The sequence below is a fragment of the Salminus brasiliensis genome, chromosome 1 (assembly GCF_030463535.1).
Source record: "Salminus brasiliensis chromosome 1, fSalBra1.hap2, whole genome shotgun sequence".
Classification (NCBI taxonomy): Eukaryota; Metazoa; Chordata; class Actinopteri; order Characiformes; family Bryconidae; genus Salminus; species Salminus brasiliensis.
In genome coordinates, this window is record NC_132878.1 from 49,504,901 (window position 1) to 49,524,106 (window position 19,206).

Below are 19,206 nucleotides of genomic sequence, written 5' to 3' on the forward strand. Positions count from 1 at the left end.
AACTAATCTGACATTTGAACTACATTTAAATTATAGTTTAAAAATAAAAAAAACAACCTACTAGGTTTTAGTGAGGTTCCATAGATAACTGGAAATACATGGACTTGGGTTCACTACTTAAATTGACAGTAAAGATTCTGTTGAACAATAACCACTGTACAGGCTGAGAATACCAATTAAAAACTAAAAAGGTATGAAATAGTCCAACAGTAAAGTAAGAAACCTTATTTATTTCTTTACTACACAAAAATATTTTCCTTGTCCCTTCACATGTAGTAATTAAGTGCCAGTCACTTTCAAACTTAACATGTTAAACTGAAACAATGAAACAAAGGCTCTTATGTAAGAAGGTAATTGATTGAATTGGTAAAGCTTTTGCGATACCCTGAACACCAACAAGACACCCATTATAAAAGAAAAAACATTCCTTAGTAGAAATAACTGAAATTAAACAACTTAAGTGCTGACTATAGAACTACACTACACTATCTATTTTAACACCACATTTTCAAACAGAATGGAAGATCAGACAGAATGAAAAAATAAGTCAATATGCAAAATGAAACTGACTTCAGCATCTGTCTTAGAGTAACAGTCATGTGCATAAAGTAACAATGCTGCAACTACTCTCCACTGCCTGGCTCATTAGCCTCAGTCCGGGGTACCTGCCATGCCTTCACGAAGATTATGTCATCATCAGACACGTCCTGAACTTTAAGGGTCAGATGAGAGACTTCAAAAATGCTTAGCTCCTCTGACTCAGGACTATCAGAAACCGTTTTCACCTCCAAGCCTGCAAAGCATATGACTGACATATGTGCAGGTACAGAAACACTGACATGTTTTAAGAGAAAATGCAAACTTAACCATGTGTTACCAGAGAATGTTTCCTGATGGTTTTAGGACTCCTAGAAAAATGTGTGATAACTCACCAGCAGATTCCGTCACTGCAGGAAGAGGTTCAGTGTCTGCTGTATCTCCCTGAAGCTAGGGTTCAAACAAGCGGTCATTAAATCTATACATTAAGTATGTGGTTTTTGTGCACAACAACACTGTGGTTAAATACCATGTCATCAAATGCTGTGTCAGAGCCCTGTTCAGCGTCACTTGCAAAATCAATCAGGTCTTCTGTGAAACCTATAAACAAGCAGCAGGATGTCAGCTCTCTCTCATCACTTTATCTGGTGAAATGTCCCTTATGCAGACTACCAAATGTACTGGGCTACATTTGTCCAATAGCACACTCAAATTACTTACTGTTAACTTCTTCAATCAAAGCCTCCAGATCATGTTCAGCCTCAAGTTCCGCATCCTGGGCCTACAATCCCATATTGAGGTTTTAGCTTTGGGCAAGTAAACAAATCTTTATTTGAAAAAACAAGAAATAAGTACCTTCTCTACCTGTGTCACAGCAAGGAAGTCCATCAGCTCTTGTTCCCCCTCACTGACACTATCGTCTAAACGTAACAACATTTTGCAACTGTAATCACTGCAAAGAATCAGACTTTTCACATGTTAAAATGAGCTTTTTACTGACATAAGCAAACACACCTCTCTGCTCCTCCACTGGAGCTTGAGGGCCGACCTCCACAGAGTCATCTTGTGCCTAAAGAAACACATTTTGCTAGAGTGTCTGGAAATATTAAGCTAAAATCACAATTAATCAAATCAATCACTGTTTTACCTGAGCCATCAAATCTGAGTTCATGTTCTGCCCTAGATCTACCCCTGGATCCAGCGACAAGACTGGTTCTGCTCAGTAAAAAGAAAAATTGAATACTTCCCCACCAAAACATCACAGGTCGACATGCCTTTTTATGTGATCGTATTGACATACCTTTGTTCTCAGCTGAAATGTCTTCAGACATGTCACCCTACAGGAGAAATATTTATTTTTATAACTGGTCCTTTTAAAGTCCTGTTTAAGGCCAAGAATTAAACAAAGTTACCAATTCTGGAGGAATATCAGGGCCTTCATCTGAACCATTATTCAGATCTTCATACATAGGTTCTGTGAATCAAAATAAAAATACAAATACAATTAGTCAACCCGGATGTATGAATTTTTCTAAACAGGTGACTCGCAACAAGATTTCTTACCCTTAGGAGTCTCCACTAAATCACATGAAGAGGAGAAATCTTTGTCTAGAGGCTGCAATAACAAGCATTGTGTTAAAAAAAACAAAGAAATGTACAATCCGTCCACACAGGTGGTGTTTAGTATGACTGCATTTTCTAATTCTCAAAACTCTTACCTGTTCCTCAGGGAAAGTGACTAAATCCATCACAGGGGTCTCAATGGGCACTTCAACCACCTCAGCACAAGCTAGTTCAATAGGAGTTTAAAAAGATAAAAGAACATCATTTACAGAAGAATAAAGTACAATAAATTTTACACAACGACTTTCCAACTTCTTTGTATCCCTTAAAATTGCACAGGCTTCAGTTACTGTGTCTCTAAAATTGATATAAGAGAAATGAGCTCTGTTCTGATTGTCATGTGTTATCTCATTTGAAAGTTGAAGCACTCCTGAGAACTGCAATAGTTCAGAGTTGGTTCTTGTGACATCAGAGAAAAAGTGATTTTAAAACACTTTTTACAGATTAGGTAAAACATATGGACTGAAATAGCTGCTGCTGAAGCTGGAACTTTGGCATGGGTGGCTTGGGTTTTTGACCAACATTTGGCAGCCTAGGCCCACACTCAACATATGACTAGATGAACAGTGAAGTCGTGTTGAACACTGAAGTGCCTTTCTGATATCAAATGTGATCTGATCACGATAATTCTCAAACCGCCTAATTTATAGGTCTTCTTGCACAAGATGTATTTGAAATATTATATTATTATATTATTGAAATAATGTCAAATATTTGAGATTGAAATATCTTCATTCCAATTTTCATTAAATTTGCATTTACCCATGTTGATGTCAGCAGACAGCAGAAGTGTCATGAGGTGTGTACAACAGGGGGAAAACCTAAAATCCCCTCTTTTTATTTATTCATTTTTTTTAAGGACATCAACAAGCTCCCGCTAAGCTTAGTATGGCACATTACTAACAGGTGATTCAAAGCTAGACTGCTCACCCTTGGTAGTCTTCACCAAATCACCTAAAGAGGTGAAATCTTTGTCTTGAGGCTACAAAAACAAGCACAAAGAAATGTACAATTCATCCACAGGTGGGGTTTAACACGACCTAATTCTCAAAACTCTTTTACCTGTTCCTCAGGGAGAACAGCTAAATCAGTCACAGGGATCTCACTAGTCTCTTCAACCAGCTGAACATGATCTAGTTCAAAAAGATAAGAAAATCATTTAGTAGTACAATATAAGAGAGTTTTAACTATCTAAATTCAGATGAACTCTCTTACCAGAGGGTACTGTACAAGCAAAACTGGCTACAGCTTCATTCTCTGTCTCTTCAGCCTGTGAACAGTGGCAGAGTTACTGTATGATTACTGTCAGCATGAATGTAATTCAGTTTCATGTCATTTCTCTCTGCCAAAATAGCATACATTTACAATGTGTCTTCAGGAGTTCTCTTACAAGAGGGTGTTTCATTACACCATTAAGAGGAACATTCAGTCCCTGTCAGTCATGTGCAATGTGTGTAATATGTATTTTGCCACAGCTCTGGAAGTCGCTCAATGTATTTTTTGTAATATTGATTACAGACAATTATTTTAACTCTAATATTAACTAGACAAATTGTATTATTCTCAAAGCAACATACCCTTAACTGTGATGTCAAACGCTTTCTTATTAATACATATAACTTCAATACATAACATAACTTCAAATAGGTTCATCCTTTCTGGACCTACAGACCTTTGAAAGAGGATCCAGGCGACCAAATGCAATATTTTCTCCCTCAGAAGTCTCTTCAGCTTCTAAGACAATATCACAGATTAGAGATCAATGTGGAAAACAAGGCATTTTTAGTCATTCATCACATGTACATAAAATTTTATATTAAAGCTGGTTTACCACTATTTTTGCAAAATGATTAAATGTTGATAAATGCTTAGCTCAGCCCGTCTTCATTTGACCATGTTGGTTATCACTGCCTTAAGTTATTACACAGCAGCCAGACTTAAGGCTATTCCTGGACTACACAGCAATTTGACAGAAAACTTTAACTTTTACAGATGTGAACATACCTTCTGGCATATCAGTATCACCACCACATGGAGCCTGTAGGTATAAGTTACACCTCAGATTAATACACTTACATCTTAAATACTGTAAACAAATACCAGTAAAAGCAAGTCAACAAACACTTAAATCAATGAAAATTATGAATGTCATTATCTGCTTACTTTAAAATAAAGTTTAAAATAAAATGTGCTGCCAATTAATACTGAAGTAAAATCACTTTATTTTTAGTCTACAACCGCTTGACATTTTTTTTTTTTTTTTTTTAGATTAGTAGAGACTTTTCTTAAAATTACTGTTCAGAATCCTGGACCATTCAGCTCCCATTTCCTATAAAACACTGCTGTAAAGTTGCGTGTGTGTGTGTGTGTGTGTGTGTGTGTGTGTAGTGGTACACACTCTGAACTGATAGCTGTTGTTGGTCTACTGGTGAGTCATAACTGGTGGGTGAATGTGCTGTGGGGTTTCAATAGCGCATGCAATAGCGTTAGCCTCCACTCAGTTCTGAATGGGCTCTTCAGTGCTGGTTTAAAAACAGAAAGTTCAGTGGTTCTCCCGCTGGTAAAACATAGTTTCAGTGATAGATAGCTTTATGAAAATTCAGGTATTGTGGTCGGTTTTCATGATTCACTGTAAAATAACTCCACACTGCAGACTCTAAACTCCTTTTTTTTTTTACCTTCTGAAAATGTCCGCACTGCTGCTGGTTGGACAATAACGTTGGTTAAAGACACCTTGAGGACACCAGATGGCACTCTGAACACCATGGTTAAAACAAAGGACCAGGGACAATATCCCTAATGAAAGTAAAACTGCCCCATGTTAAGCTTCCTAGTTCACAAGTTTTACATTTTAGCTACTGCTGTGACTGTGTATACATTTTTGAATGCTTCGCTACACTCTGACATTGCTGTATATATGATGTTACAACACACACATCACAACATATTACAGCGAGAATGTATTTAGTGCAACAGAAATACTGCTCATAACAATGTGTATTGTGTCTCATCTGTAAAACAGTCAGAGCTGAATCACACCTGAGAACTGTAACAGGAAGGGACAGGACTAAACTGCAGTAGGCTGAATAGCTTAAGTTGGTTCTTGTGACATCAAAGAAACAACAAGAGAAAAAGCAACCAAAACCCCTATGCACCCACCCTCTCTGTACCATGCAACTCAGCTATTCACCCAGAAACTTTAGCCTTAGACTTAAAATGAACACTAACCATGGACATAACAGTATAAATGATTTTTTCATACCTGCAATGGTTTCTCTGGTAAGATTTTAAAGATGTTAACTGGATCTACCACCATCTCAGAATCATGGTCCAACAGCAGCACCTGTAAAACAAAAAAGCCCCCAAAGCAAGTTTCAGACAATTACATTGTTTTAAAATACAAACACCTTACTGTGATCAAAAACCCACAGCTAGTGTTGCTCATATGACATAACTGATGTCAGTTTAAAGAACTTACCAATGTAGAATCTTCGGAAATCTTTAAAATCTGTGCTTGACACCAATTCTTGTGTGCATGGGACCACACAGCACATTGTGATCCAACAAGATTTTTCTCTGAAGCCCTCTTTAGGTACCCTAAGTCTTAAAAAGGGATAGATTTGAAAATGTCCATACATAATCCTCATGCATCACGTATACAATTTTATTAGCAGAATGTGCATATTTACCTGATTTAATAATCTCTTCATTGTCCTCAATCCTATTCTCTTCATGTTCTAGCATTGAAGAATCCACACTTGAACATTTGTACACTTTTTTATCTGTGAACTGGCCTTTTGGAGATGAAGTTTCATCAATGTGTTTCAGAATTAAACTATCGGTCTCAAAGGATTTTTTGGAATCAGTGCTTTCATGGATGAGTGGTAGATCTGGTTGTACATAAATATTATCAGAATCCCTGGCTATGGTCATTTCATAATTTCCAAGATTTCCAACGTCTGGTAATGTCTCTACATCTGACTTCTCTTTTGTCAGCAGGCCTTTAGCTGCAACCACTGCTGTTGCGTTCTTCAATACAGAATAGTCATCTTGAGACGACATTATGTCCAGGTTACCATTACTTTTATCCAGCATCACCACAGATCCAGCTTGTTCCGTTTGCCCACGCATTGAACATTCAAATTCTACTTCTGTGTACTGCACTTCGGGTGTTGAAATGTAAGGGTCACTGAACGGATACCCTTCGGCTGACTGAGGTGGCTCCTTGGTGATTTCTGTAGTTTCAGCTTCGCATTCAGGGGACTCAATTTCAGTAACCACTGAAGAATCAAAGCCTGTTAGTTCGAGTGCTGTGCTCTTGCAATTTAGAGTCCAACAGTTTTTCATTGCATCATTGATGACGAGTTCACCACATTCTAGCCTAACAAAATGAGGAGCTCCCAGATTACACCAACTGCCCAGTTTCAAAACGGTGACTTTCAAGAGCTGCTCAGTGACTAGCTCAAAGAACTGATCAGCTGCCTGTTCATCCCAGGAGCCCTCTGAAAGATCAAAACCATCAAGCTGGCAGGCAAAGGCTTGAGGGGGCAAGTCTGAAACTTCACATGGCAAGGGTCTCGTCTCACTCACCTTAACCTTGGATTCATTTCCATAGTCAACAAACAGAATGGATATGGCATCCTGTTCTTTTGAGGTCACCTTTGCACGATACCACAGCTGGTCTTCAGCATAAAGGGCAATGCAGCCACTTCCAACTGGCAAGGATTCGTTAGTCAAAGATTCAGCTTCCAAAGCATTTCCAGCCTTTTGGACGGCATCAGAAATTTCTTGCAGTTTTTCTGCCTCTGCATACTGACACCAAAAAAGGTGTGGTCCACAAATGAATGAAGCATATCCAACAACAGTTAATCCATTTAAAACATCAGGATTTTTATAAAATATTCCAGGACTTGCGCTAGACAGTCTATGCTCAGTGACTGGGCTTTTTAATGCATCTGTCGGTGCACTGGACAGAGCGGATCCCAAGAGCTTACCTGCGACTTCAAGTTTGACCTCCCACACAGAGCCCAACTGTTTGATGAAGGTACAGGTTATCTTGTCAGCATTTTCTTCAATTTCTTTTTTGAAGTCAGACACTACTTTTCTGTCAACATTCATCACTCCAGCCAGTGAGCAGTGAATGCTGTACCTCGGATATGTAACCAGTAATCTGTCAAGGGCGCATGTTTTTGAGACTGAAACTTCTGCAGTGTTTCCAAAGTCAATGAATTCTACATCAACCATATCACTGATGGGCGTTTTCTTTACAACTGCACGATACCAACTGTCATCATCAGGGAACACAGCACTGATCAAGTCACCTTCAAGGAGGTCACCGGAGTTAATGGACTTCCATTTTGACTGGTCATTCAACTTCTCTATTAGAGAGCAAACACCACTTTCATCGGATAACAACTGGACATAGAAGCTCGAAGGACTATTGCAATGAGAGATGAACACTTCAGCTTCCAGTCCTGGCTTCACTCCTTTCAAAGGAAGGTCTGCCAGTTTCAAGCCACTTGGTTTGACAGACGCACTACTCACTTTGGCAGATTCATGATGGGATTTTCTGGGAGATACATGACTCGACTCTCTTCGTGTCAAGCTGCTCCTCATTTGCCCATCTTGGGATTGCATGGGGCTCTCATCTGCTTTAGAGCCATTGTTTTTCTCAGACCTCCAGCGTTCAGGAGCATTCTGTGGTTCTTTTCCTCTTTTAAGTCCACGCAAGTTGGGAGTCATGATGCAGACAGGCACATTTTGAGAATTCCGATCCTTGGAAGTAACTCCAACAGTGATTTGTTCACTTCTTTCAAGCTCAATGTGAAATTTTTCTTTGATCATTGCATTCACTTGATTTTGTCCATCGTACAGCTCAACAATTATTTTGCCATTCGGTTCTTTTGCCACCACCAGTGCTTTCAGAGGGCGATCGGTTACAAAATTCTCAAACCAATTATTCACTTCTCTTGACACATTTCCAGGCATGTCGGAAAGCCCGCACTCAATTGCCTGAACAGGTACAGATATGATTCCACCAGCTTCAAATGGAACTGGTAAGAGTTCTGATTTTTCAACTTCCTGCATGTTTCCATAATCCACAAAGTTGACTACAATTGAAGGCTTTGTAGATGTAATCTGTCCTCTATACCAAAGTCCATCTGAGTATTTTGCAAAGCAAACTTTCCCAAAGTTTTTTGGGCAGTCAATGTTCTCCAGTTGACTGCACAATTTGTTGACCTTGTTGGCAAGATCTTCAATCTGCACAGAGTTTCTTTCTAGATGGCAAAAAAAGTGGCTGACGCTTCTCACACTGGTGATGCTTACATCTTCCTCAGACCCAGTTTTCACACCATGTGTGGAATAGTAGTACGTGTCCAGGCGAAAAGGAGGAAGAGGTGCTTTCTTGGATGCATGGTCAGCCAAACCTTTCTGGACAAGAAGGTTGCAAACACTTTGGAAAGGAGTCTCCAGATCCACCACATTAAACACGACTTTCTGAGTGTCGTTCATCACAGCGTACACTGTACATTTCAAGGCCACGTTCATGGAGGTTGCGTTATCCACAAACTCTTTAAACTGTAACGTGGCATCATGGGTCCAATCTAAAGAGGAGTGAGGGACCGGATGGATCAAGTTATACAAGCTGCATCGGAAGGCTTGTCCGTTTAGCTTCAGGAAAGCTGGATTAATGCGGCGAAGATCATGTATGGCAACCTTTTTTGTCTGCCCATAATCAACAAAAAGCACAGTCACATGAGGAGTTTGGTGCTTCTGAATGGCCAGGGCTCGATACCACATTCCATTTTCAGGATGACGGGCAACACAGGCTGCTTCTAAAGGGGGTTGAAATTCACTGGTTGCATAGTAATCCTGAAGGTCTTGCATTAGCAGTTTCAGACGTTCTGCATTATTAGCTTTTTGACACCAAAAATCATTTGGGCTCTCAATGTAAGACACTGTGACCTCAACTGAACTCCCAATTGGAAACAAGTACTCCTTGAAAACAGTCTTGTTCTCCGCTATGGCAGGTGAACTGGATGCTGGAGAAACTATACTTGTTTTCAGCATGTCATAAGTCTGTCCCTTTTGGACGCAACGTTCAGCAACAAGTTTCTCCCCAACTTTCTTTAGGCCTTCGCAGTTTGCCAAACCTGCACTGCACATCAACTTTGATACATCTTGTTCTCCATCTGACGAAGAATCAATTACCTGGACAACGTGAGTATAATGGGACTTTGCAAGTACATGAACGTCAAGAACTTTATCTTGAACAGCTTTTGAGAAGAATAATGTAGACTCCTCATCCCACTGTTCACAACTTGGTTGGATGCCATAGAGAGCACATCTTATTGCCAAGGCGGGTAGCTTCTGATATCGGAGAGGTATCTCATAAAGGTTGAAACAGTCAACTAGTTCTGTGTTTCCATAATCAAGGAAGAAGACCTCTGCTTTCTCGTCAGTAATTTTACAAACAGCAGCCCTGTAGAACATACCATCTTGAGATTTAGCCACACAGAGTCGGCCAGGTACAGGCTTTCTAATCAACCCCTGAGACTTGTTTGGATCACTACACAGGTCTTCCAGGCCCTGCATCAGCTGATCAAACTCATCAGCATACTTCTGTGTGTGAATCCAAAACTTTGCGGGACTGTCAACATGCTGAACAGCAGCTATGTGAGAGGTGTTAGGTGACAGACTTTCTGTAAAAAAAACAGGCGTGTTCCCTTTTGGATCTTCCGAGGTGGTCAGACCGGTGCCTTCTGTCTCGCTTCCAACAGGAATCCTGCACTTCTGAGATGATGTGCTCTTGGGGATTGCATAATCTTCATGGGACTTTGAGTCCATTAAGCATTTCTCCCTCAATCCAAACAAGCTGTTAATGTTCGTGTTTTCATCTCCATAGAGTGTGACGTAGTGGACACCCTCTGACAGGCTCTGATACTCAAACTTGGCGATGACTGTTCTGTTGAGCACTAAGGATTTCAGGAAGTCAATCTGTGAAGCTGTCCAACCAACACCTCGGTCAATAATTCCGTGGAGGGAACACACGTACGTCACAACAGGCATGCGGAAGAATTCTGAGGCCAGCGGTCTGACATGTTCTACTTTGACAAACTGTTTCTTTCCATAATCCACAAGCAGTACTTCTGCCACATTGCTGGAGGACATGACCTGCTGCAAAACAGACCGATACCACTTGCCATCACTTCCTCTTGATGCACAGGGAGCCCCCAAGTTCTCATGCCTTGAAAAAGGAGTTCCAACTTTTCCCTCATAATGCTCGGTTATGTGTTCTGTCAGTTTCCTAAGCTCCTGAGAAAACACCTTTAACTGACAGAAGACTCGAAGTGGATTTGTTACCTCTGTGACAATTACGGTTTCAACAGTTTCAGTTTGTAGCTCCGGGTACATATAACAGTGCTGCTTCTCCGTTTGTTCCACAAGGTCATATGGCTCATTTGTCATAGCTATCTGGGGCTCTACAGGCTCACTATGAGACTGCAAAGACCTTGTCACAAAGTCTCTGAACCGTTCATTTGACAATTTCTTCGCAAATCCCATCTCATACATTTGTTTGGACAGCCCTGGTATATCAAGGAGAAACGTACGCTGAGGTACTATGACATCCTGAACGCAGGCAGTGACTCTTCTCCCACAGAACGTTTTCATGAATTCCAGAGCCATCTTTGACCACCTATTTTCAGGGGACAGGGGAAGGACGTTGGCAAGAACACAAAACTCAACTTCAGGAGGTAGGTAGAAAAAGTCGGTCTGGCCCCATGCCAAAGTACTAGTAGTGGCACGAAGTGTTCTGCCTTCATCAATGAGAAAAACACTGTAGTTGGTAGCATTTCTTGACACTATACGGGCTCTGTACCATGTTTCATAGACTCGGACAAGGCACAGGTCACCAGGGCTGCCTTCGGCCTCGTGAAATACTTGTCTGGGATACTGAATCTCTTTTTTCATTCGCTGATAGGCAAGTCTTCGGTCCTGGTCAAAATTGCCCCAAAACTCTACCAGAACGCAAAGGGGATTCAAGTTTACTCTGGTAATAAGCACGGTCACATTGGACCCAGGTGATGGAAGCCCAGGAATTGAACACATTGTGATGTTTTCCAGAAGTCAGGTTTTCTTTCAAGAGATTTTCGATGACTAGGTGAAAGACATCTACAAAGAAAATAAAAATACAAAACAAAAAGCCACCATAAGAACAAAAGTTCACCATATTTCCAGACCATATTTAGTTCTTTATTTTATTGGGGGTGGTGGTGGGGGGTTGTATTTTAATGGGCGACGTATATGTCAGTTAGCTGTAGAATATAGCCTACTGTGAACAAATGTTCATTTGTCATATTCTTAAAAGCATTTATTTCATGCCACACTAATATTCCTCAGTACAAAAAAAAGAATAACTAGAATAACTTGTTCTACACTAAAGAAATACACATAACAAATCAGACATGTCCTGGCTGATCAATGCCATGTATTTTTAATAATTTTCATGAACGGCACTGATTTTTGCTGAAATAAACAAAATCAGAACACTCAATTTCAGTTCCCATGGAAATCTACACTTTCTGTTATAAAAACAGGCAGGGGCTCAAAAACTAAATTACATGTAACCCTTGCTTACTTTTGACAATGATTTTGTAATACTGGAAAAAATCCCATAAAATAAGCCAGCATTAATCGATTTGCAATTTCGCAAACAAAACTGGCATTTTATCTCCTACTTAATGTTTTTATTTCTCCTCTGATTTAAATTTTACAGAGGTATAATTATTTACTGGACAGACTGGTTTCGTTGCACCAACCCTTTTACAAACAGTACAAATAAAATCCCCCAGAATTTAGAAGGTGGTACTTTAGGAATAAAATCATACCACTCTACTGATAGGATAGTCATTAAAAAAGGGAGAAAAAAACAAAGCAATACAACATTGTCTTTGCAAACTTACATAATCATAAGCACGGCATCATACACTTCTCCATAACCTGATATAACATACACTTCTTGGGTCTGAAAAGAAGCAAAAGTTGGTTTATGTACACATTTACATACACGTTCACACACACACATTTTACAGGTCTCAGTCTAGAAATAAAGCAGACAGTCAATATAGTATGCAAATAGTCAAACCACTGGCACTGCAGGTATAAATTCTAACTTGCCAGTTTAAAACCACAACAAAATGTGGATCTGCGTCAGGAGTTATACCTATAAGCACCAAGCGCTGTTCATCTGACCAGTCTGACCACCTACTAGAAGCGCTGTGTCAAAACACCCCCGAATCTTCATACAAGGAAGCTGTTACTAACATAACGTCACTAGATGGAGCTTCATGGTTACATGACAATGTAGGAACCAGGTCAATGGTCTTGTTCCAGGCTTACCTGTTTGGTTGTAATATCCATAATAATAATAATAATAATAATAATAATAATAACAACAACAGTCCTGTTTGTTTTAAACACTTGAAGGCTACACACCACTAATTTTGTAATATTTTATATTTTATAGGTTGTCTAAAATAATTGGCTTTATTAACCAAAGGCTCCATCCCACTCTCACTGCTGGGCAATAAACCTGTAGATGGTTCCTGTTGAAATACATGCATTTAATTGATTTATTTTGCTGTGATATCAAAACCGCTATCGACATTCATAGAATTTCAGTGGTATTGGTACCAACGATCCAACTTCTAGTATCAGGACATCCCTACAGCAACCGGATTTTAGCTTACAACATAGCCCAAAGTGGCAGCTGTACTTTCCTGTAGGTAAAGTCCCACCCCTTTCATAAAACAAACAAAACCCAAATAAAAATATGTAAAAGACAATTGGGCTTTAGTGCCTAGCAATTGCTTTCAGGTTTATCATTCAAGAAGACTGGATCCATAATAAAGCAGATGCCACTAACAGACAGACTTCCTAAAAGTACTGACTGCATAAATTACATTACCAGCAAAAGCAACAGGTGAACTAGTGATGCTTGCAAAGTCCATTGGCTGAGGCCAATCTCAAATGCCATTAGGCCCCTGACATAAACTTAACGTACAAGCCCGACAGGGACCAATTAAAATATATACGAAATAAAATCGAAGAAGTTAGCTAGTGTTAGCTACCACAACTGACCAAAACATTATTATTCCACACTGAAGAAATACTTGTCTGAGAAGGATGTAGCCAGCACTAGTATCAACGTTAGGTCACATCATGTGCGTTTTGCCCAAAATTGATGAACAACGAATTAATTTATATGTAAATAAATAATAGGCAACAAATAACAGACAGGCAGACAGAGACTTTACCAGAGCCTTCCTCACCGCCTTCAGGCTGCAGCCATGGTCTTTTCTAACGGTCGTTTGGAGTCTTAATCCGCAAGAAACGCCTGCCAGAGTAACTCTGCCGAAACAATTTGAACTAAACTCCACTTTAAATAAAAAAAGCCAAATCCCTGGACTAGCTAACCATTCAAATTCCACCTCAATCCACTGCTACAAAACTAATCTCCTCCGTACCCGTCGGGTGTCCAGTTCAGTCGTTCAGTTGTTAATGGCGGACCAGCGCGCACTCCCCTGATTGCTGAGGTAGCTAGCTCGCGCTATCTAGCTTGATAATTGGCTAATAGCTAACTAGCTAGCTGTAAATTCAACTGTTTTCTGGGTAAATAGGGCCGGTGGTTTGACTAAACTCGAGACATTTTCAGTAAATATTAAACCACTGCATTGTATTATTCTTATTGAAGTAATCCTACCTGAATAATCACTTTAACAGCAAACCTGACATCGAGAGAGCTAGTGATAGCTACATGTCGCTGCTGTGACTGAGGCGGGCTCAGTCGCTCCTTGTCCGCTCCTAACTTCACAAACTTTAACACTGACGGTGTGTTAAAAATATATATATATATATCTGCACTGATGGTGATTTGCAAAGTGTAACCGTGGCAAATGCAGTGATATATTTCTTCACGGGCTGCCAAAATTGAGTTTCTGGGGGGGGGGAAGCCGCGGTTGGCGCCGCTGATTTGAGGCTCCGCCTCCTCTCGACACAAAACAACGTCGGAAGTGAAGCTGGGAAGCGTCGCCGGCTACAGGCAGGTCAAACTTTTTGGGCATTTATTGACCTCGTCTTTATTTTTTTATTTTTTTGTGATCAAGACTAATTAATATAGCCAGGCAATCGCATATATGTTCAAAGCTCTTTTTGGAGGTATCTACACTAACCTCCATCACTGCCATTCATTTTGCACCACTGTTAAAGGGTGTCCGCACTGTCGAGCTTAGTTAAAAATAAGAGGGAGGGGGGACTCATCTGCAACAGCTCTACAGGTTATTTGTAGTCTTGGACAATAAAGGATGTTTGCCCAGATTTTGTAGGACCTGTTCTTTAGGACTCTCACACAAGGCTTCCTCTGATGGTGGCTCTTATGGTTTCTCTTCCTTACCCACTTCCCAACATAGTCTCACCAGGTTTCAATGCGATTTCAACCTGACCCAAGTCATTTTTGCAGTTCACCAGTGAAAAGAGATTCATTTTGCCTGCCAGTGTGTACATTTCCAAATATACTAATATTAGTGGGTAAGAGGGGCAGTAGTTAGTCAAGACAGACACAATTCATTCACAACTTCAAAGTTTTAATAACAAAGTATGTGGTTACGTAATAGTCCCAATCATCATCCAGACATCACTTTCGGACAACAACATTAACAATGTATAAAAGGCATATGCCCCAACCACCCCCCCCCCCCCCCCCCCCCAAAAAAAAGAGAGGAAAATTGCTTCACCAGTGCAATATTCAATGCATAAAGATTATGGTCTATTAACTGTACAAACTATGGGGTTTATCTTTACTCTTGCTTCAAAGGGTGTAAAAATAAAAGAAAATCAAAGAGAAAGAGAGCACTACTTCGGGGGGTCTGTATTTATGCCATATTTCTCTTTGAGCAGTTTCAGCTGCTCTTCTTTTTTCTTCGTGTCCATTTTCTGGAATGCCTGAGACAAGAGAGAGAAAAAAAGGGGAGTTAGATACAATATAACTTAATAGAACTAAAACAGTAGAGACCACAAACATGTCTAGGTAATGTCAAACTTACTCTGTTTGCATTGTAGTACAAAACAACCAAATATCTGTTGCAGACGTTAAAGCCAGAGAGGTGGTCACAGGCATTTTTTGCATCAAAGATGTCCTCATACACTACATAGGCAGTTCCTCTGGTCTCCGGTGTGTTCCCTCTGCAAACACACAAAATACATTAATGAAGGACAAATAAACTTTAGGACATATACAGTATGTGCAAGTACAAGAATAACAATAATATTAATACTAGTTAAAAAAAAAAATCTGGTCATCTTTTTCCACCCAATAGTTTACAGACCAGCTAACCTCAAATCTAATCTGCAAGCCTGTGTAGATATTTGCGGATTAAAAGAGCATAAAGAGCTCCTAATTCTTTACAATGACCAATTGTAAGGACACTACACAGCTTATGCTAATACATAAGTCAGTAAATATAAATTTGTGATAGTTAATCCTGGTCCCCAAAAAATTAAGAGCTGTTTTAGGAGCAAAAAGAGGTCCTATCAGTGTATTCTCTCTAACAAGGAGCTGTTTAGGGCTCCTATATGATAAATGAGCTGATATAATGAGCAGGGGTCATTCCAAACCAGGAAATGGTAAACACAAACTGAAATCAAAATCCAGGTAGAGGTCACCTGGTAATTTACCTTCAGGAGACCTACTTAAATTTTTAGATAATTACTAGGAAAGCTCATGTGTGAACACAAGCTGACATACTTTCTAAAAAATATATTCATCCAGGTTACTAGTGGTAACATTTCTGTGACAATTCAGATTGGATTTTACTGCTTAGTGTCGCTTCGGTAAAATAGATTTCCCTGACAAGCGAACATGTTGGCCACACCGTCCACTAAGGAGAAAATATTGTGGGTAAAGCTGACAATTCTTCATTCATTTCCACTGTTTAACTTGTTGTTGTAGTTTAGGTAAAGCTGCAGTCCCCTACTCACCCAACATGACTGATTTTCTTCATCTATTTCATCACATTGTCTCTCATGAGTGAATGTACATGGCAAAAATAATAGGAAATAACTGTGGTGTTCTCACAGCTCTTTCCACAGGCCTAGTATGAATGTATAAATTCTAGTCAGAATGTATTCCTGATGTAAATCAAGACATTTTAAAACTTGAACCAGAACTTACACTCTGATTTGCCGGATGGGCCCGTATTTCCCGAATATATCATACATTTCTTCGGCTGTGATCTTGTATGGAAGGTTACGTATGTACAATATCCTGTTCACCTCAGGAGGCAAGCGAATCTAGAAAAAAAAGAACAGAAAAAGAAGGGGTTCATGTGCCACTTTCTACTTTTGTGAGTAAGAGCTCTTGCATCATGCCCACTTTCATGATCAACATTACAATAGCTTGATTTTCACACTTTACAATACAATATGCATTACTTGTCACACTAAGGAAAGAGTTGGCATCCCAGCAACAGAAATGAACCTTCTTACTCTCCCATATTAATAACTACCGCTATACAGAATGACGCTGACGTGATCATCCCATCCACCAGCCTTAAGATGATGTTACAAATTCAAGTTTGTTTTGTGCATTTTGTGGATTTATTGTTTATCACTGCTGTTCTGACTTATTATCTAACGTGCAGATATTCAGAGGTACAGACACAAAAGAACTGACTAGACTAGGCATTTGAGCTCTTATAAATGCCACCAAAAAAGTGCACTTTCTAGTTGAGGTTGTGTCAACAACAACAACAACAAAAAGATTGTTTTAAACAGGTTCTTATTTTTGTTATATGGAGTAAATTAATTTTTAATGGCTTGCATTTATCTACAGGTGACAAAAACTGGCAAAACTAAGACGTTCAAGTACAAACTACCCTGCTGAAAAAAACAGTTGAAGACCAGCTGTTGCTTACAGATGGTTTCGGACCATCTAGGCTGGTCTTTGACGGTCAAGGTGGTCATCCAGCTGGAGCCATACCTTATGCTTAGAGCGTTTAAGTGTGAGTGACAAGCTGGGCCAGATTGCTCAAACTGGTAGACCAGCTAAACCATCAAACCCAAACATACCCCATGCTGGTCAATGACTGCTTCTTTAAGCAGGGTACTGTTGCTCTTAATAAATAAACACACATCTTATCTATAATGTTCATACTCTCTGTTTTGATGATATCATGTCGCACATATTGTTACATAGTGGTAAACAGGACGACACACGTTAGCCTGCGCGCTGGCCTTATTAATAGCCAGGCTATTAGCTAGCTAGCTAACTCTGGACAGTAAGCATAGCTAAAGTTGAGTATCCGGTTACACTATGTAGCCATTAGCTACATTTAGCTCCCTAAATGGCGTGCATCTACAGCTAGAAAGAAAGAAAACACCTCATCCCAAATAAGAGAGTGTGTTTAGTTAGGTTAGCTAGCACCAGCTAGTACTGATCAACATCCATAGATCAGTGTTAGCTAGTTAGCTACAGAACCTCAGCCCTGCGGTCCGCCTGTATTAGCGCTACAACCCACTTCAGCTCAAGAACGACTTGTTCACTCAATAAAAACACGATGGGCGTACACGGGGTATAAAAGTCTGTACAGTGTGTCTGTAAATTAGCGAGTGTGGGTTTACCGCTAGCTTAGCAATTAGCTAGCTAGCACTACCTCGTTACAGAGAGGGCTGGTCTCGGCTTATAAACTAAACACAGCAATCAAAACAGAACTTACATTCGCTCGTTTGGCTGCTTGCATCGCCATGACTGAATCGTCTTAGTAACTCACGGCTTACACACTACAAAAAATAAACAGAGATTTCAGCGACGTTCCCACGAACTGGAGATCTACGCAGTGTGTGAAGACTTGTGGCGCACAATGACGCATTTCCGTGCAGCGAACAGCCGGGCGCATGCGCAGTCAACACCGCCCCCTCCTTTTCTCCCTGTCTCTCTCTCTCTCTCTCTCTCTCTCTCTCTCTCTCTCTCTCTCTCTCTCTCTCTCGCTCTCACACACACACACACACACACACACACACACAAAAACAGTTGGTGCATTAGTTTAATGTAACTACCTGACTAATAAAATAAACGGCTATTTTATTTTATTTCTCAGCATCCTGCTAAACCAGGAGAGCTTTAAAGCTATTTGGATAAAATGGAGCACCAGTGGGACACATTTGAATTTCATTGCAAAATCTTCAGACTCGCCTGGGATCAGTCCCAGATCCGTTAGAATCATTAAAACTCTTTACGATCTCATTTCACCTCTACAGAAAACACCACAGCCCAAACTACTGGACACCACAGGAACCATCACGTTGAATCTCCGCGTGATGATGTCTCCTTTTTATTGCAGTTATTATTATATATTATGTATGGTCATTTGATCCTTACCAATATAACAAGAGGAGAGGGGCTTAAAATAAATAAATGAACACACGCACGAGTACATTAATTATTATAAATTTAGACATGTTGTTAACGACGCAGGACGAGGAAATTGTCAAATATCACAAAAGAAAAAATCCAACGTTGCTGTACACCTGGCCTTGAGCGCTCACATACTGACATCTTGTGGTCGTAGAGGGGAAGTACACATGATTTATCTCGAGTCTGTCTTTCTATGTAGTAACTGCCCGCACTGTCTCATAAGTGACCTAGAAGGCAGCGTGGTGAAGAAGGTCTCTGTAAGCGAAGCATGGCAGCAGTAACATGTACTGACGTTGCCGAGGTATCAACACATAGCTACCTTGCTAGCTAGCTGGGTTAGCATTAGCATTTAACAAGGCTAGGATAGTGAACCCGAGGTGTCATTACGCTCAACACGGCGTCTGTATAAGTCCCGCCCTTTAACAAAAAGAGCCAATCAGCTTGCTGACTACGTTTGCGGAGAATCCCGCCCCTGCAAAAAAAACAACAACAAACAAACAAACAAAAACAAATATATATATATATATATATATCCCAAAGCATCATGTTTTTTGTTTTATTGAGCCTATAAACAA

The 19,206-nt window shown here is 40.0% G+C and overlaps 2 protein-coding genes across 2 annotated transcripts; both read right to left on the bottom strand.

Moving 5' to 3' along the window:
- Nucleotides 1-623: 623 nt before the first annotated feature.
- On the bottom strand, nucleotides 624-11,271 carry tdrd6a (tudor domain containing 6a). The gene is made up of 17 exons (XM_072695985.1): nucleotides 5,850-11,271; nucleotides 5,639-5,763; nucleotides 5,423-5,503; nucleotides 4,165-4,198; nucleotides 3,833-3,894; nucleotides 3,376-3,430; nucleotides 3,223-3,293; nucleotides 3,091-3,142; nucleotides 1,950-2,011; nucleotides 1,838-1,874; nucleotides 1,685-1,752; nucleotides 1,552-1,606; nucleotides 1,393-1,457; nucleotides 1,258-1,318; nucleotides 1,067-1,137; nucleotides 933-987; nucleotides 624-793 (listed from the first exon to the last, which is right to left on the bottom strand). Exons 1-17 carry the CDS (start codon nucleotides 11,269-11,271, stop codon nucleotides 624-626), a joined length of 6,546 nt encoding a protein of 2,181 aa, XP_072552086.1.
- A 3,644-nt stretch (nucleotides 11,272-14,915) lies between these two features.
- On the bottom strand, nucleotides 14,916-18,087 carry sf3b6 (splicing factor 3b, subunit 6). The gene is made up of 4 exons (XM_072695987.1): nucleotides 17,934-18,087; nucleotides 16,391-16,509; nucleotides 15,264-15,402; nucleotides 14,916-15,162 (listed from the first exon to the last, which is right to left on the bottom strand). Exons 1-4 carry the CDS (start codon nucleotides 17,961-17,963, stop codon nucleotides 15,073-15,075), a joined length of 378 nt encoding a protein of 125 aa, XP_072552088.1. The 5' UTR covers nucleotides 17,964-18,087; the 3' UTR covers nucleotides 14,916-15,072.
- Between the last annotated feature and the right edge of the window lie 1,119 nt (nucleotides 18,088-19,206).